At 30.5% G+C, this 13,112-nt stretch overlaps 1 protein-coding gene across 2 annotated transcripts; it reads right to left on the bottom strand.

Moving 5' to 3' along the window:
• Nucleotides 1-1,878: 1,878 nt before the first annotated feature.
• Nucleotides 1,879-6,497, bottom strand: LOC118057557 (large ribosomal subunit protein bL21m). 2 transcript variants are annotated; one of them, XM_035070166.2, is made up of 6 exons: nt 5,939-6,497; nt 5,774-5,854; nt 5,557-5,658; nt 3,773-3,847; nt 3,558-3,680; nt 1,879-2,133 (listed from the first exon to the last, which is right to left on the bottom strand). In XM_035070166.2, exons 1-5 carry the CDS (start codon nt 6,380-6,382, stop codon nt 3,561-3,563), a joined length of 822 nt encoding a protein of 273 aa, XP_034926057.1. In that variant the 5' UTR covers nt 6,383-6,497; the 3' UTR covers nt 1,879-2,133; nt 3,558-3,560. The 2 variants fall into 2 exon arrangements, with proteins under 2 accessions (XP_034926057.1, XP_073260848.1); XM_073404747.1 differs by lacking the exon at nt 1,879-2,133 and adding an exon at nt 3,084-3,102.
• Between the last annotated feature and the right edge of the window lie 6,615 nt (nt 6,498-13,112).

Below are 13,112 nucleotides of genomic sequence, written 5' to 3'. Positions count from 1 at the left end.
TAAGCTTTTTAGTTGAACTCAAATTTAGAATTTCACGAATTATAAATTTAAAAAATTAACCTCTGTTTTGAAAATTTATTCTAATGTGCTTAATTTTTTTTTTTAACTTATATTTTTTTCAGTTTCATCTTTTCTTATTTATTTAATTAAAAATTGAATTTTTTTTTTATGTGCTTTCTATACTAATTTGAAAAATAACTCAAGTTATTTAAGGTTTTTATTTGTGTTTTTTTTTTAATAAAAAATAGTTTCTTTTAAAAAATTCTATATTTAAATTAAATTAATTTAATTAATTAAATATAATATAAATATAAAATATTCATTTCCAGATATTTTATTTAATTTGCTTTTTATTTGTTATCTTCACAATGGCATTATAAATGTCACGATAAGCTCTTTCAAGTAGTGTTTTCTTTAGTACAGCGACAATAAGACTTTACCAGGAGTTTTTTTTTTTTTTTTTTCCTCCCCTCCTTGGTATAATATTGACTTGTTTTTTATAATTAATTATTACCATTTTTTTTGCGTTATTTACTATGAAAAACTTTTTTAATTATATTATTAAATTAATTGAATTTACTGAACCTAGTCAAGTAAATGATCTAGGTATCAATTTTTTCTTGCTTATTTGAAAACACGTCTCTTGAACATTTTTTTTATATATATTTAGAAAAATTTGACCTGGCTATGCGTGACGCCTACTTAGTTCCCACTACTTACTGATTGTATTTTTCCAAAATATCGTTTTGACCTTTTAATGTTAATTTAGTAAGCTATGACTTTGCTTGAACAGGATGTGCAGCCGATTGACGATCTTCTTCTCTAAAATTTTATAAGAATGTGGAGGTGAGAACCGGCATCAGCTCCAACTACGACCTCTTCACAGCTTGTGTTGGTTAGATTCGATCTCCTGTAATTGACAAGCGTGGTAGACTCTCACACATTCCTTAAATTTAAAATCATGTTCTTCAACAAAATTTTGACAACACCATTCCATTCAAATGAAATTGTACGACATTGTCATTACCGATCGGCCGTCCTTCAGATCGATTGGTAGTGACATACTCCATCCGCAGCCGGTAAAGAGTCGAATCTGACAGGGAAAACAAAATGCTACAAACAATCCTCATGATTGAAACACTAGTCACGGCAACTACAGCAAATTTAGTTTATAATATAGTTGAATGCAAGAGACCTCAGTTTCTACAATCGACCTCTACTGGTTTTCATCTGGATTGATTTAAATCTCGACCAGTTTGCATCTGGATTCCAATCCATCTAGATATGCAGCAATATATAGCTTACAATAATTGGGGTGAAGGAGTGACAAAGTGGAGAAACTATTGTGACAACCAATTCTATTAGCATAATCATTTTTAAAAGGAAAGCGGGGAGAGACAGAATGCTTCAGAAAATTCCAAGTCGTTTACATAGAGTTTGCAGTTGAAAGATGACTAATTATGGTGGCAAAGAAAGTTTCAGACTTCAAATTTATTTAGAATATAAAAGGAAACAGAAGATCTATAATGGTGGTATGATTGGGCTCTCACCCATACATTGACCCCTAAGCAAGTTACTGGCATGGACAGCAAAAGCCTCGGTACTTTGAGGGATCAGTGGGACCCTTAACCAATTAAGAAACTGGAGTACTAGGAAGCCAACGAAATATCAATAAAAGGGATGGTGGTTCCAAAAAAGAAAATCAATAAAAGGGAGAAAATGATAATAAATTTAGCGACCAAAAGTGGAGAGTTTCCATCCTAATCTAGACTTGTGTCAATCAAAGAGACATGCATGCAAGAGAAAGATCCAGAAGGGACTCACGTTGCAAGCGGCATCAATTTAAACAAAGAAGGAAAAAAAATTGTGGGATGTATGTAGCTCTTTGCAAGTTCCATTCACATCTATCATAATCATAACTGTTATTAGTACGAAATGATGACATTTAATGCATTGTCATTGTCTTTATCCCTAAGTTTTCGACTGTTGCAAGTAGCAAAGACGTGCAACACATTGCTCATGCAAAAAAGAAAAATTACTGTTCAATTTGGCTCCACGGAGGTAGCCCATCCAAGAAGTGCATTTGCTCACATGCAAGCATTCATAACTGGCAGTCCTGTTACAATTCAGACCCTGAAAGAACAGAAACTGAATCCGATCACCTGTGAGTAGTACTACAAACTAAAACTAACCATAGATCTCAGAAAGTTTGTGTTCGAGTATTGTTTGTCTGGTTTATTCATGTTCATTCTAAACAATGGACAGAAGAAAAGAAGACAGGATAGAAAGGAAAGGAGCTTGGTTTCTTTGCTCTGACTTTAGAAGAAATAAATGGAGGCAAAAATGAGGCCTCCCTTCTGCACATCAAGAAAACCGATGTCTGCAAAGTGAAGGGATTGACAGGGAAAAATAGATAAAACTAAGGCCGAGCACACTTGATAAGGTTTTTGGAAGTAAAAGAAATGATGCATTTCTCTTCATGTCTACCTCTATATCATCCCAAACAAATGGGAAAATAATTTTCGTTTCTTTCAACAAATTTGCTCTTTCCTTTTGTCCATACACACCCTTGACAGTTTGGACAACAATACCTTTACCACAATGACAGCAATTCACTCAAAATACAACTTTCAAGTTCCAAAATTGTCTGAAATAGTGTGAAAGGCAATCCTAGAAAGTACCAAACACTTTCAACTATATATGGCAGAACAAAACTCTATCAACCCTTCGGTACACTTTTCATTGCAGCTGCCAGCCATTCTTTAAACTTAATTCTACAACGATCAAAAGTATTACTGTTTTGAATTACACAATACACATTCACATGCGGACACACAACCACCCTAAAACATCACCTAATTTTTCATTCACAACTACAAACATGAAGTTGAAAAGGTGTAGGTTGGCATACCACAGTTCAAGCAAATAAAATTGAATAAAAAAAGAACAAAAGTGCATGGCACCCTTCTGAAAGCCACAAGACTTTTTCATTGTATAGCATCCCAGCCAACTGTCTCAGAGCAATGTTATAATCTTATGGCTAAACTAGAGATAAAAACAGGCACAGTATGTAAATTAAAAAGTTTTCCCCATCAGAATCAACTAGCAATCAAAAGAAGAAGCTCGCATTAGTAGCAATTATTATACTGTGGATCATCTGAGCAGAAATGCCATTTTAAACAAATCACAATGCAGGAGCAGGTTTTCAGAAAATAAATCCAATAAGCTAAACTGCAATGAGTAATAATTGATTTAATCCTTGAAAATAACTCTATTAAGAACGAGTGTGCTGGCAAGTCTTGGCTATGATAGTAAATGCAAATAAACTAACAAGAATTACAAAAACAAAAGTTTCCCCTGGGAAAAAAAAAACATACTTCCAGTCTACCAACTCCTCGGCACCTATGGTAAGATAATAAGATTTGCTTCCTCAAATGGCATCCAAAATGTACATTGGATGAGCCAGGATGGAGATCATGCTTGGTAAAATAGCATTGAAAGTCAACTCCATATAACAGAGAGCCATTATTGTGGACATACAAACAAAGGAAAAATACCTCTCAAGCAGCAACCGAAACCTTTTCTTGCTGCTTAACAGCTGCCATTTTTTGCTTTGGATCAACTTTTGGCTGTGGTTTCTCAATTCCTTGGATATCAGCTATTCTCAACCTAGTCAATTCCTGAAAAACAGAAAAACATGGGAGGAGAAAAATGAACACCACATAATTGGAGAGAGAAAGCTAGAACCATTCAGAAAATTATCTTTTTATACCTGGCGATGTCCTTTCGTTCGACGGTAATTCTTCCTTCTCTTTTTCTTAAAGATAATTACCTTTGCATCTAATGCCTGAGGGAAAAAGGAATAAAACATGGTGATTATATTTCATACATGAATCAACAAATCACCGATTGTAAAAACCATATACTTGAAACAAAAGGAAAACAAACAAAATGAGGACATATGATGTGCTGTAATTATATTGGTCAGCAAGTTTGGGACAAAAAATTTCCCAATTAAGCTATAGGACTCTCTTTCTCTTTCTCTTTCTCTCTCCTGATAAATGAAAGCTTTTTTCTTTGATCAAAAGAAACCAAAGCAGGAGCTAATCCCTACTACAAAGCATTAAAGAAACCATATCAGCCAAAGCTGAAACAAACAAAGCTTTAACAAAATCCCCAATTAATACAAACTGCAGAGTACTAAGCATTAGCAATAGCTTTTTGGGGAATCTTTGTATGAAGCAGTCTACATTTCACTAAATAGACAACCAGGCAGTAACATCAGCTGGAGAAGATCATTTATTGTAATGAACCCTACTGTTACTCTTACCCTCCTTCCAGAACCCATATATAACAGCACACCAAGCTAATCTCAAGAGAGAAGAAAGAAAACACTTCTTTTGAAGGATAGCTGTTGCCCATTGCAACTCGTTAACCCAATCACCTATATTCCTTACAACACCACTTAGCTGCAAATATTCCTCCAGACAACAAATGAAAAGGAGCAGCCAAGAAATAGGTGATCCCTGTTTTCATCAGCAACTCCACAAAGAGAACAGGGCAGATATTTCTTCCTATAGCATCTATAAATCAAGTCGAAATACTTTGTTTTGGGGTTCCTCGAAGCCCCTGGATCGTTTCTGCCAACAAAATGACCACGGGACCTGTTCCAAATGCTTTTCTGATCCAGAAGTGGAGTTCTCGTGAAAAGAATAAGACGCTGCTCTCCCTCCCTGTCTTTTCTCACTTTGTCCCCTATTAACACGGCCACGAGAGGAAGAAACCTAAGAGAAGAGTGTTTTCTCTTAGGTCTCTCACTTTAGTACTCAGTCTATCCTGGATAGCCATCCAAGTGATGAAACCATGCCTGGAAATGTGACCCAAACAAGATCAAACCACTCAACTTGAGTGCCTTTAACCCTGAGATACTGCCAAGCATTCCGAGATGAGAATTTACCATCTAGTGTAAGATTCCAAACTGAAAAGTCTTCACTTAAAGGATGGACAAGACTGCAAGCACTTTGAACCTCCACCATAGCTTCTAAACAAGCATTAGGCCAACACCACTCATTATTGACAATAACAGCAGCCACTTTAGAATTTAAACCTAAGCCGGACTCATGAATAAGTCTTGACCCGTAAACTTTAGCTATGAGATAAGTCATTTATCCCACCACAAACAAACATTCCTCCCATTACCAACAACTAGATCAATAAGATCCCAAGATATTCTTCTTAGCTTAAGAACCTTCCTCCATGCCCAAGTACAGTTAGTTGGGTCTTTAAGACACCAAATACATGAACCCAAGCTACCCATAAAGAACCTGATTCTCTCTGTCTTATTTAGCTATATGGGAACACAAGTTTTCAGATTTATACTTATTTTCAACGGGAATAACTTCTACAAGAAATATTTTTTCATAGTAATGGGCAAAGTTGTATCTTCTTGTGGACACACCACCATAGTAATCTGATGTCTTCCACTTTCACAAAGGCATTGAGATCTGTGTGTGTGTGTGTTTTTATGAAAGTGTTAAAGAGAGGAGGGACACTTACATGCTCCTCAACAACTGCATGAACAGCTGCATCCGGCAATATAGGCCTGCCAATGATTGTTTGAGTACTTGTTCCTAACATGAGAACCTTGTTCAACATCAACTGCAATAGCAATGGACACAATCATGAAAGCATCGTTCATTCAGTTCGCCGAAAGTATTTAATATGAAAGGAAAACAATTTGCTTTCAACTTTCAGGAAAAATGGGCAACTCTACCTTATCATTTACTTCACAAAACTTCAATCTCTCCACGTAAATACAATCTCCATTACTCACCTTAAATTGATGAGAACCAACCTACACGCACCAAAAAAAATATAATATATCACCGCATAATCTCAAAAAAGTTCAAAATAAAGTAAAACATGAAATGAAATAAACCTGAACAACAGCGAAAACCGGCTCACGATGTTTTAAAACCCGGTCCGATGGCAATAGCGGTCCAGTCACCTTATACCCAATTGCGGCAGCCTCCGCTTCTTTCTCTTCCGCTGAATATTCTCTCTTCATACCCGACACCGTAACATCATCCACCTCCGCCTCATTGCTATCACTATCGTAATCTTCTTCTTCTTCTTCTCCTCCTTCTTCACTGTCATCTTCTTCGTTTTCGCTGTCGTCACGAGAACTTGAAGAGAAACTGCGAGCGTGGAACAAGGTGGGATCAGTGTATAGAAATTGTTGAAGGGGTTTGGGAGAGAGAATGGATTTGAGAGAAATGGAGGCTGGAAGGTGAGGTAGAGGTTTGAGAGAGGTTGTCGGTTTTGAGGAGAGGAGAGGTAGGGCATGGCGGGTTACGGTTTGGAGCCACCGTCTCTGCGCCATGGATGGTGGTGATTGCGGTGGTGGGGGTGGTGATGGATTGTAGTAGGGTTTTAGTGTGCAGGTGAAATGGGGGGTTTTGAGGCGATGCTGTGAGGTTTAATATTTTAGAACGACTTGTCGTGTGGGAGAGTTGAAATAAACGGAGTACAAATGCAAATTCAGTGCATGTACTTTTTTAATTTATTCAACCAAGTACCTTACCTTTAACTTTTTCTAGTAAGATCTCACTTCTTTTAATTGTTGTATCTTATATACGCAATATATTTTAAAAAAAATGAATATTTAGGTTTTAAACATAGGAAGAACAATTATAGGCTTGGTTGTGGTAAAAAAGTATTTGGCAATCATAAATATCGAAATGCTTTTTTTTGTGGATAAATAACAAAGTTTAATAGAATTTTATTTAAAAAATTGCTATTGGAATGAATAAAGGCATGCATACGGGCTTTTTATTTATGCGTCAGGTATTTAGCCTAGCTTTATTTTTATATATATATAGTTTTGATTTTTTTTAATTTAAATCTTATTTTTATATATTAAAAAAAAACATTTTTAAGTTTTTATTATACTTCCCTGTGTTTTTTTTTTACTTATTTAACTTTTTAAAATATCAAATATTTTTTAATTATGTTAGATGTGTTTAATTTTTGAAGAGATTAGTATTATTCGTTTGTAATTTTTTATATATTAAATTTATTTTTAGAGATGAACAATATTTATTTATATTTTTTTAATATGTACAACCTTACATAGTTATTTTTTCTGTTTATTTTATTCAAAAAAACTTATGTGGGTGTCAATTTCTATTACAAATTTATTTTAGCAAACAAATTCATTAAACACAACCAGGTAAATGATTTGTATTACGATATTAAATATATTAATCTACATTTATCTCTTAGTTTTTCCAAAATTATTTACATTTATTATTAATGATTTTTTTTAAATTCATTACACAATGGTTGTTGATTTATTTAATTGCATACATGTATAAGTTTTTTCAATTTACGTTTAGAATTTTTTATGTAAAAACATATGTTCAAAAATTCTACATGTTTAATTTGTTTATCATGTATTAATGTTTTCAACTTGATATTTATTTTTTTTAATTTTTTTTATCCTTTATAAAAGTTTTATTGTTTCTAAATTCGATCAAAGTTTACAATGTGTTTTTATTTTATTTTTTACCTTATTCTTTTGATTATTTTTTTAATGTTTTATTCTTTTCAATTTAACTTTGAAATTGAAATTTTATTTTTGTCCTTTAATTTATTTTAATTTTAACCCTAATTGTTTTAATTACTATTTTTTTTATTTTTTGTGTACTTTTGTTTTTATTTAACTCTTTAACATTTCATTTTCTAAGGACTCGCTTCACAAATTTTTTCATGTATAGTGTTTTGATATGATAACATGGGTCATGGGTTTGAATAGTTGATATTATTTTTATTTTTATTTTTTACAGCTTTTCCCAAGGTGATATTAAAAAAAATCTTTTTTTTGTGTTGCTTTAGTTTTTTATTTTTTTATCATATTATCAAACTAACCAAGATTTAACTTGGTTATTGGATTTCTCTTACTGGTTAAAAAAAAAAAACATAATCATTTCTTAAATGTTTTTTTATAACAAAAAATGATATGGCCTACAAGGTGACCAAACTAAAAAGGTGAGGGAAATTATTGTTCACCAACACTCATTACATTATGAATGTCAATAATAATTTATAGTGTTTTACTTCTTTTTTTTTGTTATGATTTATTTTTCAAATTTTTTTTTTGTGGATTTCATCTTTTAATATTAGAATGATTGAAAATTTGACTTTATAATTTTTTATGTTTTATTCTTCATCTCCATAAAATTAGCGTGATTTGCAAATTTGTCAGAATAACTCAAGTTATTATGGTTTACAAGTTTGGTAGAGTGTCTTTTTTTTTTTAATTGAATTTGAATTTTTTTTATCATCTATCTTTTTTCTTGTACAATAAAAAAAATTAGTTTAAGAGAAAAGCTATTTTATTAAAAATTATAAAGTTCTTGAACATGTTCATAAATTTGACTAGTTAACCTAGTTCATAGGTTGACGAGTTTAATTTTTTTTTTAATTTTTAATTTTTTAACATCTCGTTATTAAGCTGGTTTTCAATTTTGCAGTCGTCTATTTTTGTTATTATATAGTTAAATAAAAAATATTTTTAAAAAAAAAATATTATCCCACTAGAGTCCATAACCCTGTTTAGAGGTTTGACATGCTAGCCTGGGTTATCAATTCACAAGTTTGATGAGTTTATCCACTGAATGATATGATTTTTTTATCCTTTAATTGTGTTTAAGTTTTTTTTTTCTCGATTTCATCTTTTAATATTGAATTGGTTGAAAAATAAACTATATTATTTATTTTTTTTTATTTTTATAGGGTTATCATTGTTTCAAATAAGTGTTTATTTTTAGATTGGTTCTCAATTTTACGAACATATATTTTTATCATGTAAGTAAATAAAAATAATTTATAAAAACACAATATCAAAACATTATGAAAACATTAAAAAATTAATTTAAAATTAAAAAAACTAATTTTTTTAAATACCTTTAAAAATAAAAAAACAATCGAAATCTTAATCAAATAAAATAAAATAAAATGCATTCATATTTCTTTTCTGGTCCCTCCTGCCCTCGAGATGATCTGGTCTGCCCTTGCTCTTCTTTTCATCACTGTGTTGACAATATGCTGCCTGTTAAACAGATTAGCATTGCTCACCGATAAAAGGTTTCTAGCTCTTGATACTTGGAGAGATCGAGTATAAAAAACAAAAATCATGCTTTATATTCAGTTTTTTTTTTTTTTTTGTGCGTGTCGTGTCTGAAAGATAAAGACCGGAAAAATTCTTGCTTCTCAGATAAATCAACATCATCTCCACCCACAGCTTTCGCTCAAGATTCCATATCAAATTAGCCACGAAATACTCCAAAATGAGCGTGGGAAGCCATAGCCAGGGCACATCCTAGCTCCTCCCCACACCAATTGGCATCATCTTGATCTCTCTTCTTCCTGTTATGGCAGATGCTTCTCCTCCACTACTATTCAGAAACCTTCCAGGCTTGAATGCCATGGGATCCTCCCACACATTTGGATCCCACCCCATATCAGCTGCCATAAAAATTATACTCCCTTTCTGGGCACCAAATATTCATTCAATATTGTATCTTCTGTCACTGCGTGCGGCGAGGCAAAATATGAAGGTGGGTGCCTCCTTAACCCTGCAAAAACCATTGCTTTTAGATATGGCATCTCTTGCAAATCATCCTCTTTTACGCTTTCATCACCATCTCTGACAACCCCTTTGATCTCCATGAATAGCTTCTCTTGAATTTCTGGGCACTTCACCAAATTTGCCAGGATCCATTTCGAGGCTGTGGTTGTAGTCCCTGCACCTGCATTGAGGAACTCATCCACTGTTTTTATTTTTATTTTTCAGTTAACCATTTTTAGCAAATTAACATCAAATAGACATGTGACCAGGTAGAATATCCACACTATACTATGACTGGATTTCAAGTTTACTTTTTGTTAATTTCTTTAAAATAAAAAGGATGATTAATCAGCATATTTGAGGGTTAAATTCCACTAGTTAATTTTTTATTAATTTTTTTAAATGATTAATTAGCAGGTCAAATTTTACTCTCTTTTAGAGCTAAAATTATTCTTCAATAAAGTTCTTTACTGTTGAATATTAATATAATTAAAATAAATTATGAGTTGATAAAAAATTAATTTTAAAAAATCTCATGATTGATATGTTTTTATGAACCCAAAAGTATTTTTTTGTAATTTCTATAGTGGGAAGTTAATGACTCGTAAATAAGCCCAAGCAAAGTAAATTTGTGCTTAAGTCACGTGTGCTTGCATAGCTCGGCATATGCACAAACTCGATCCCCAAGGTTTGAATTTGCTTTTTTGCCAATCCATTTTGGACTTGGTTTTTAGCATGTTATAAAATAATTTTTTTGACTTATAAAGAATTATTTTTTTTGTTAGTCCAATTTTTTATTTATCCCATGAATAAAGAGTTTAGACAATCATCTTCTTTTAACACAAACAATTTTATTTATACATAGAACATCGTATTTTAAAGTAAAAAAATATTAGGTTAATTTTGTTTTTATAGCAGGTAATTAAAGCAGGATGATGAGAGTTATTTTTTGTAATAACTAGAATTAATTCTGCTTTAGTTTTGGTTTCAAAAATCAGGGTAAAAAGAAATTGAATTGGAGATGTTCTACACACCTTGTATTAGCTCTCTAGCTTTTTTTCTCTATTGTTTTTTCCTAGCTTCTTTACTAGTTACTCTTGCCTTTTTTCCTTTGTTCTTTTTTAAATTTCATTATTCCTTTAGTTTGTAGACTTTTAAATAAAATATATCCTTGAAAAGTGTAGTTGTAGTAATTCTAAGAAATTAATTGTATCTGATTCCTTCATAATAAGTGATGGGTAATAAAACTTTAAGGATATAAAATTGATAATTATTAATAACAAATTTTTTATTTTAATCAGATTCAGCTTCAGCTTCAGTAAATAAGTGTTTTTTAATAATCATGTTAACATTTAAACTGTTTATGTAGTTTTGTTCAAGCATGCTAGTTAAAGTCTTATTTTGATTTTATTTTTATAGTTTCTACAAGCTTATTTCTTATGGTTATAACTAAACAAACATTTAATTTGAATTGTCACTAGATTCTATCTTCTATCCACTTAGATTTTCTTGTAACATTTTTAATAAAAACAAAGAAGGCAGTGATATTATGGATCCATTTTATGGCACCGTAAATTTTTTAATTAAGAAATGGGAAAAAAATGATTTTTTATGTTTAATAAAATAGATTGAAAAATATAAGAATTGAGAAATCAAACAAAAGTCGTTACCATTGATCAAAGAACGAAGTTGAAAGTTGATCTTCTTGGTGAGAAGCACATGCACATGTATTATCTTGGCCATCCTTTTTATTTTATACGTTTTATTTTATTTATTTGTTAAGTTAATTGTAATCATTAAGTACATATAATTTCCATTCTTATAAATAAAACATACAAATACAATTTATCTATCCAAAATTTAAAATGGAAAAAAATTAAAATTAAATTAAAATAATATCTTTGAAGTATTATGAAATTATAGAAAAAAATCTAAAAGATCATCCATTAATACTTTTAAAAAAAGTTAAACGAAAAAATTTTAAAATTCAAAGGCATATATTAATTAAAAAATAAATGTTTTTTTTTAAAGGTTAGGTGGTGTTGTTATGCTGGCTTATAAGAAAAAGGTCAAGCATGAATGATAATAAACATGTTTGAGAGTGTGATTGTGATTGTTTTTTAAAATATTTTTTACTCGGAAATGTATCAAAATAATATTTATTTATTTTTTAAAAAATTATTTTTAAAATTAGCGCATCAAAATAATCTAAAAATACTAAAAAAATATTAATTTAAAATAAAAAAAAATTTAAATTTATTTAAAAATACTTTTGAAATGCAAAACTAATTAAAAGATTAGACACACATTTCTATATGTTTTTTTTATGTAATTTGTTCTATTGTTATTACAGACTAACATGGCAAATAACATCTTATCAACTTTTATAATTTTTTATAATAGAAAAATCAGAATTTGAGTAGTGGAACTATCAAAACCTATTTTTAAACTTGTTTTTGTTTAAAAACACCTTAAAAAAATTCTACAATCCTCAATAAAATACATTTTAAAGATTCTCTAATCACTTTTTAAAACCTAAAAACAAACTAAATTAAAAATAAATTAATAAGTTCTACTTTTCCTTGTATGTTTAAAGTGAGAAATCACCTCCAATAAATTACCTTCTTTAGAACGAATCTATTCACATCAAGTTCAATAATTCTAATGGTCAAAATATCAATCGACCAATCATTTTTTCTTTTATTATTGTTTCTCAATTATTTTCGCTTTCCTTTCTCAACATCCAAGAGACGGCAACTTAACAAAATTTAAAATGTAAAAATATAAAACAACAAGGTATAGAGTTTTGTTTTACCAATGTCAATTGTGGTCTTGTTTTTTTAATTTTCGACAACAAATTTAAATTATATTTTGTAAAATAGATTTTTAGGTTAAGATGAAAATACTATATGACATACCAGAAATTCAGGGGAATATAAATAGAAATATATATTAATACATAAACAATGAAAATAAAATTCGGAAGTATGAAATTAAAAAGCAATGACCAAACTATAAAAAAGTAATAATCTCGAAGACAAAATAAGAGGGGCTACGATAAAGCCCCAAATGCTGTAGTTTATTTGCTAATGTTAATGTTAATAATAATATCCTTACTATAGGACACACTGTATATAAATCTAAATAATTTTGTTTATACTGTTCTCCCTTTATATATTTACGTTAAAGATTAATATATTACCCAACAAATACAGTATATAGAATTGTATTTGTATATAAGAAATACAGGAGTCATGCTGGTTTTCTTTACCTAATGCTAATACAATCACTCTTCAAAAAGTTTAATAAAAAAATATTTGCTCGGCATTCATACAGACAAATAAATACATGTATTTAAAATTGAATAAATATGCAATCTTAGGGGGTGACAATGGGCACACAGCATATGTGAGTCATAATTTTTTTTTTTTTTTGGTATTTATACTTTATTTATTACTTATTGGACAAATAAACTCATGTA

This window comes from Populus alba, chromosome 15 (assembly GCF_005239225.2).
Source record: "Populus alba chromosome 15, ASM523922v2, whole genome shotgun sequence".
Classification (NCBI taxonomy): domain Eukaryota; kingdom Viridiplantae; phylum Streptophyta; class Magnoliopsida; order Malpighiales; family Salicaceae; genus Populus; species Populus alba.
Note: the sequence above shows the minus strand (reverse complement) of the source record. Positions and strands in the feature narration are given on the sequence as shown.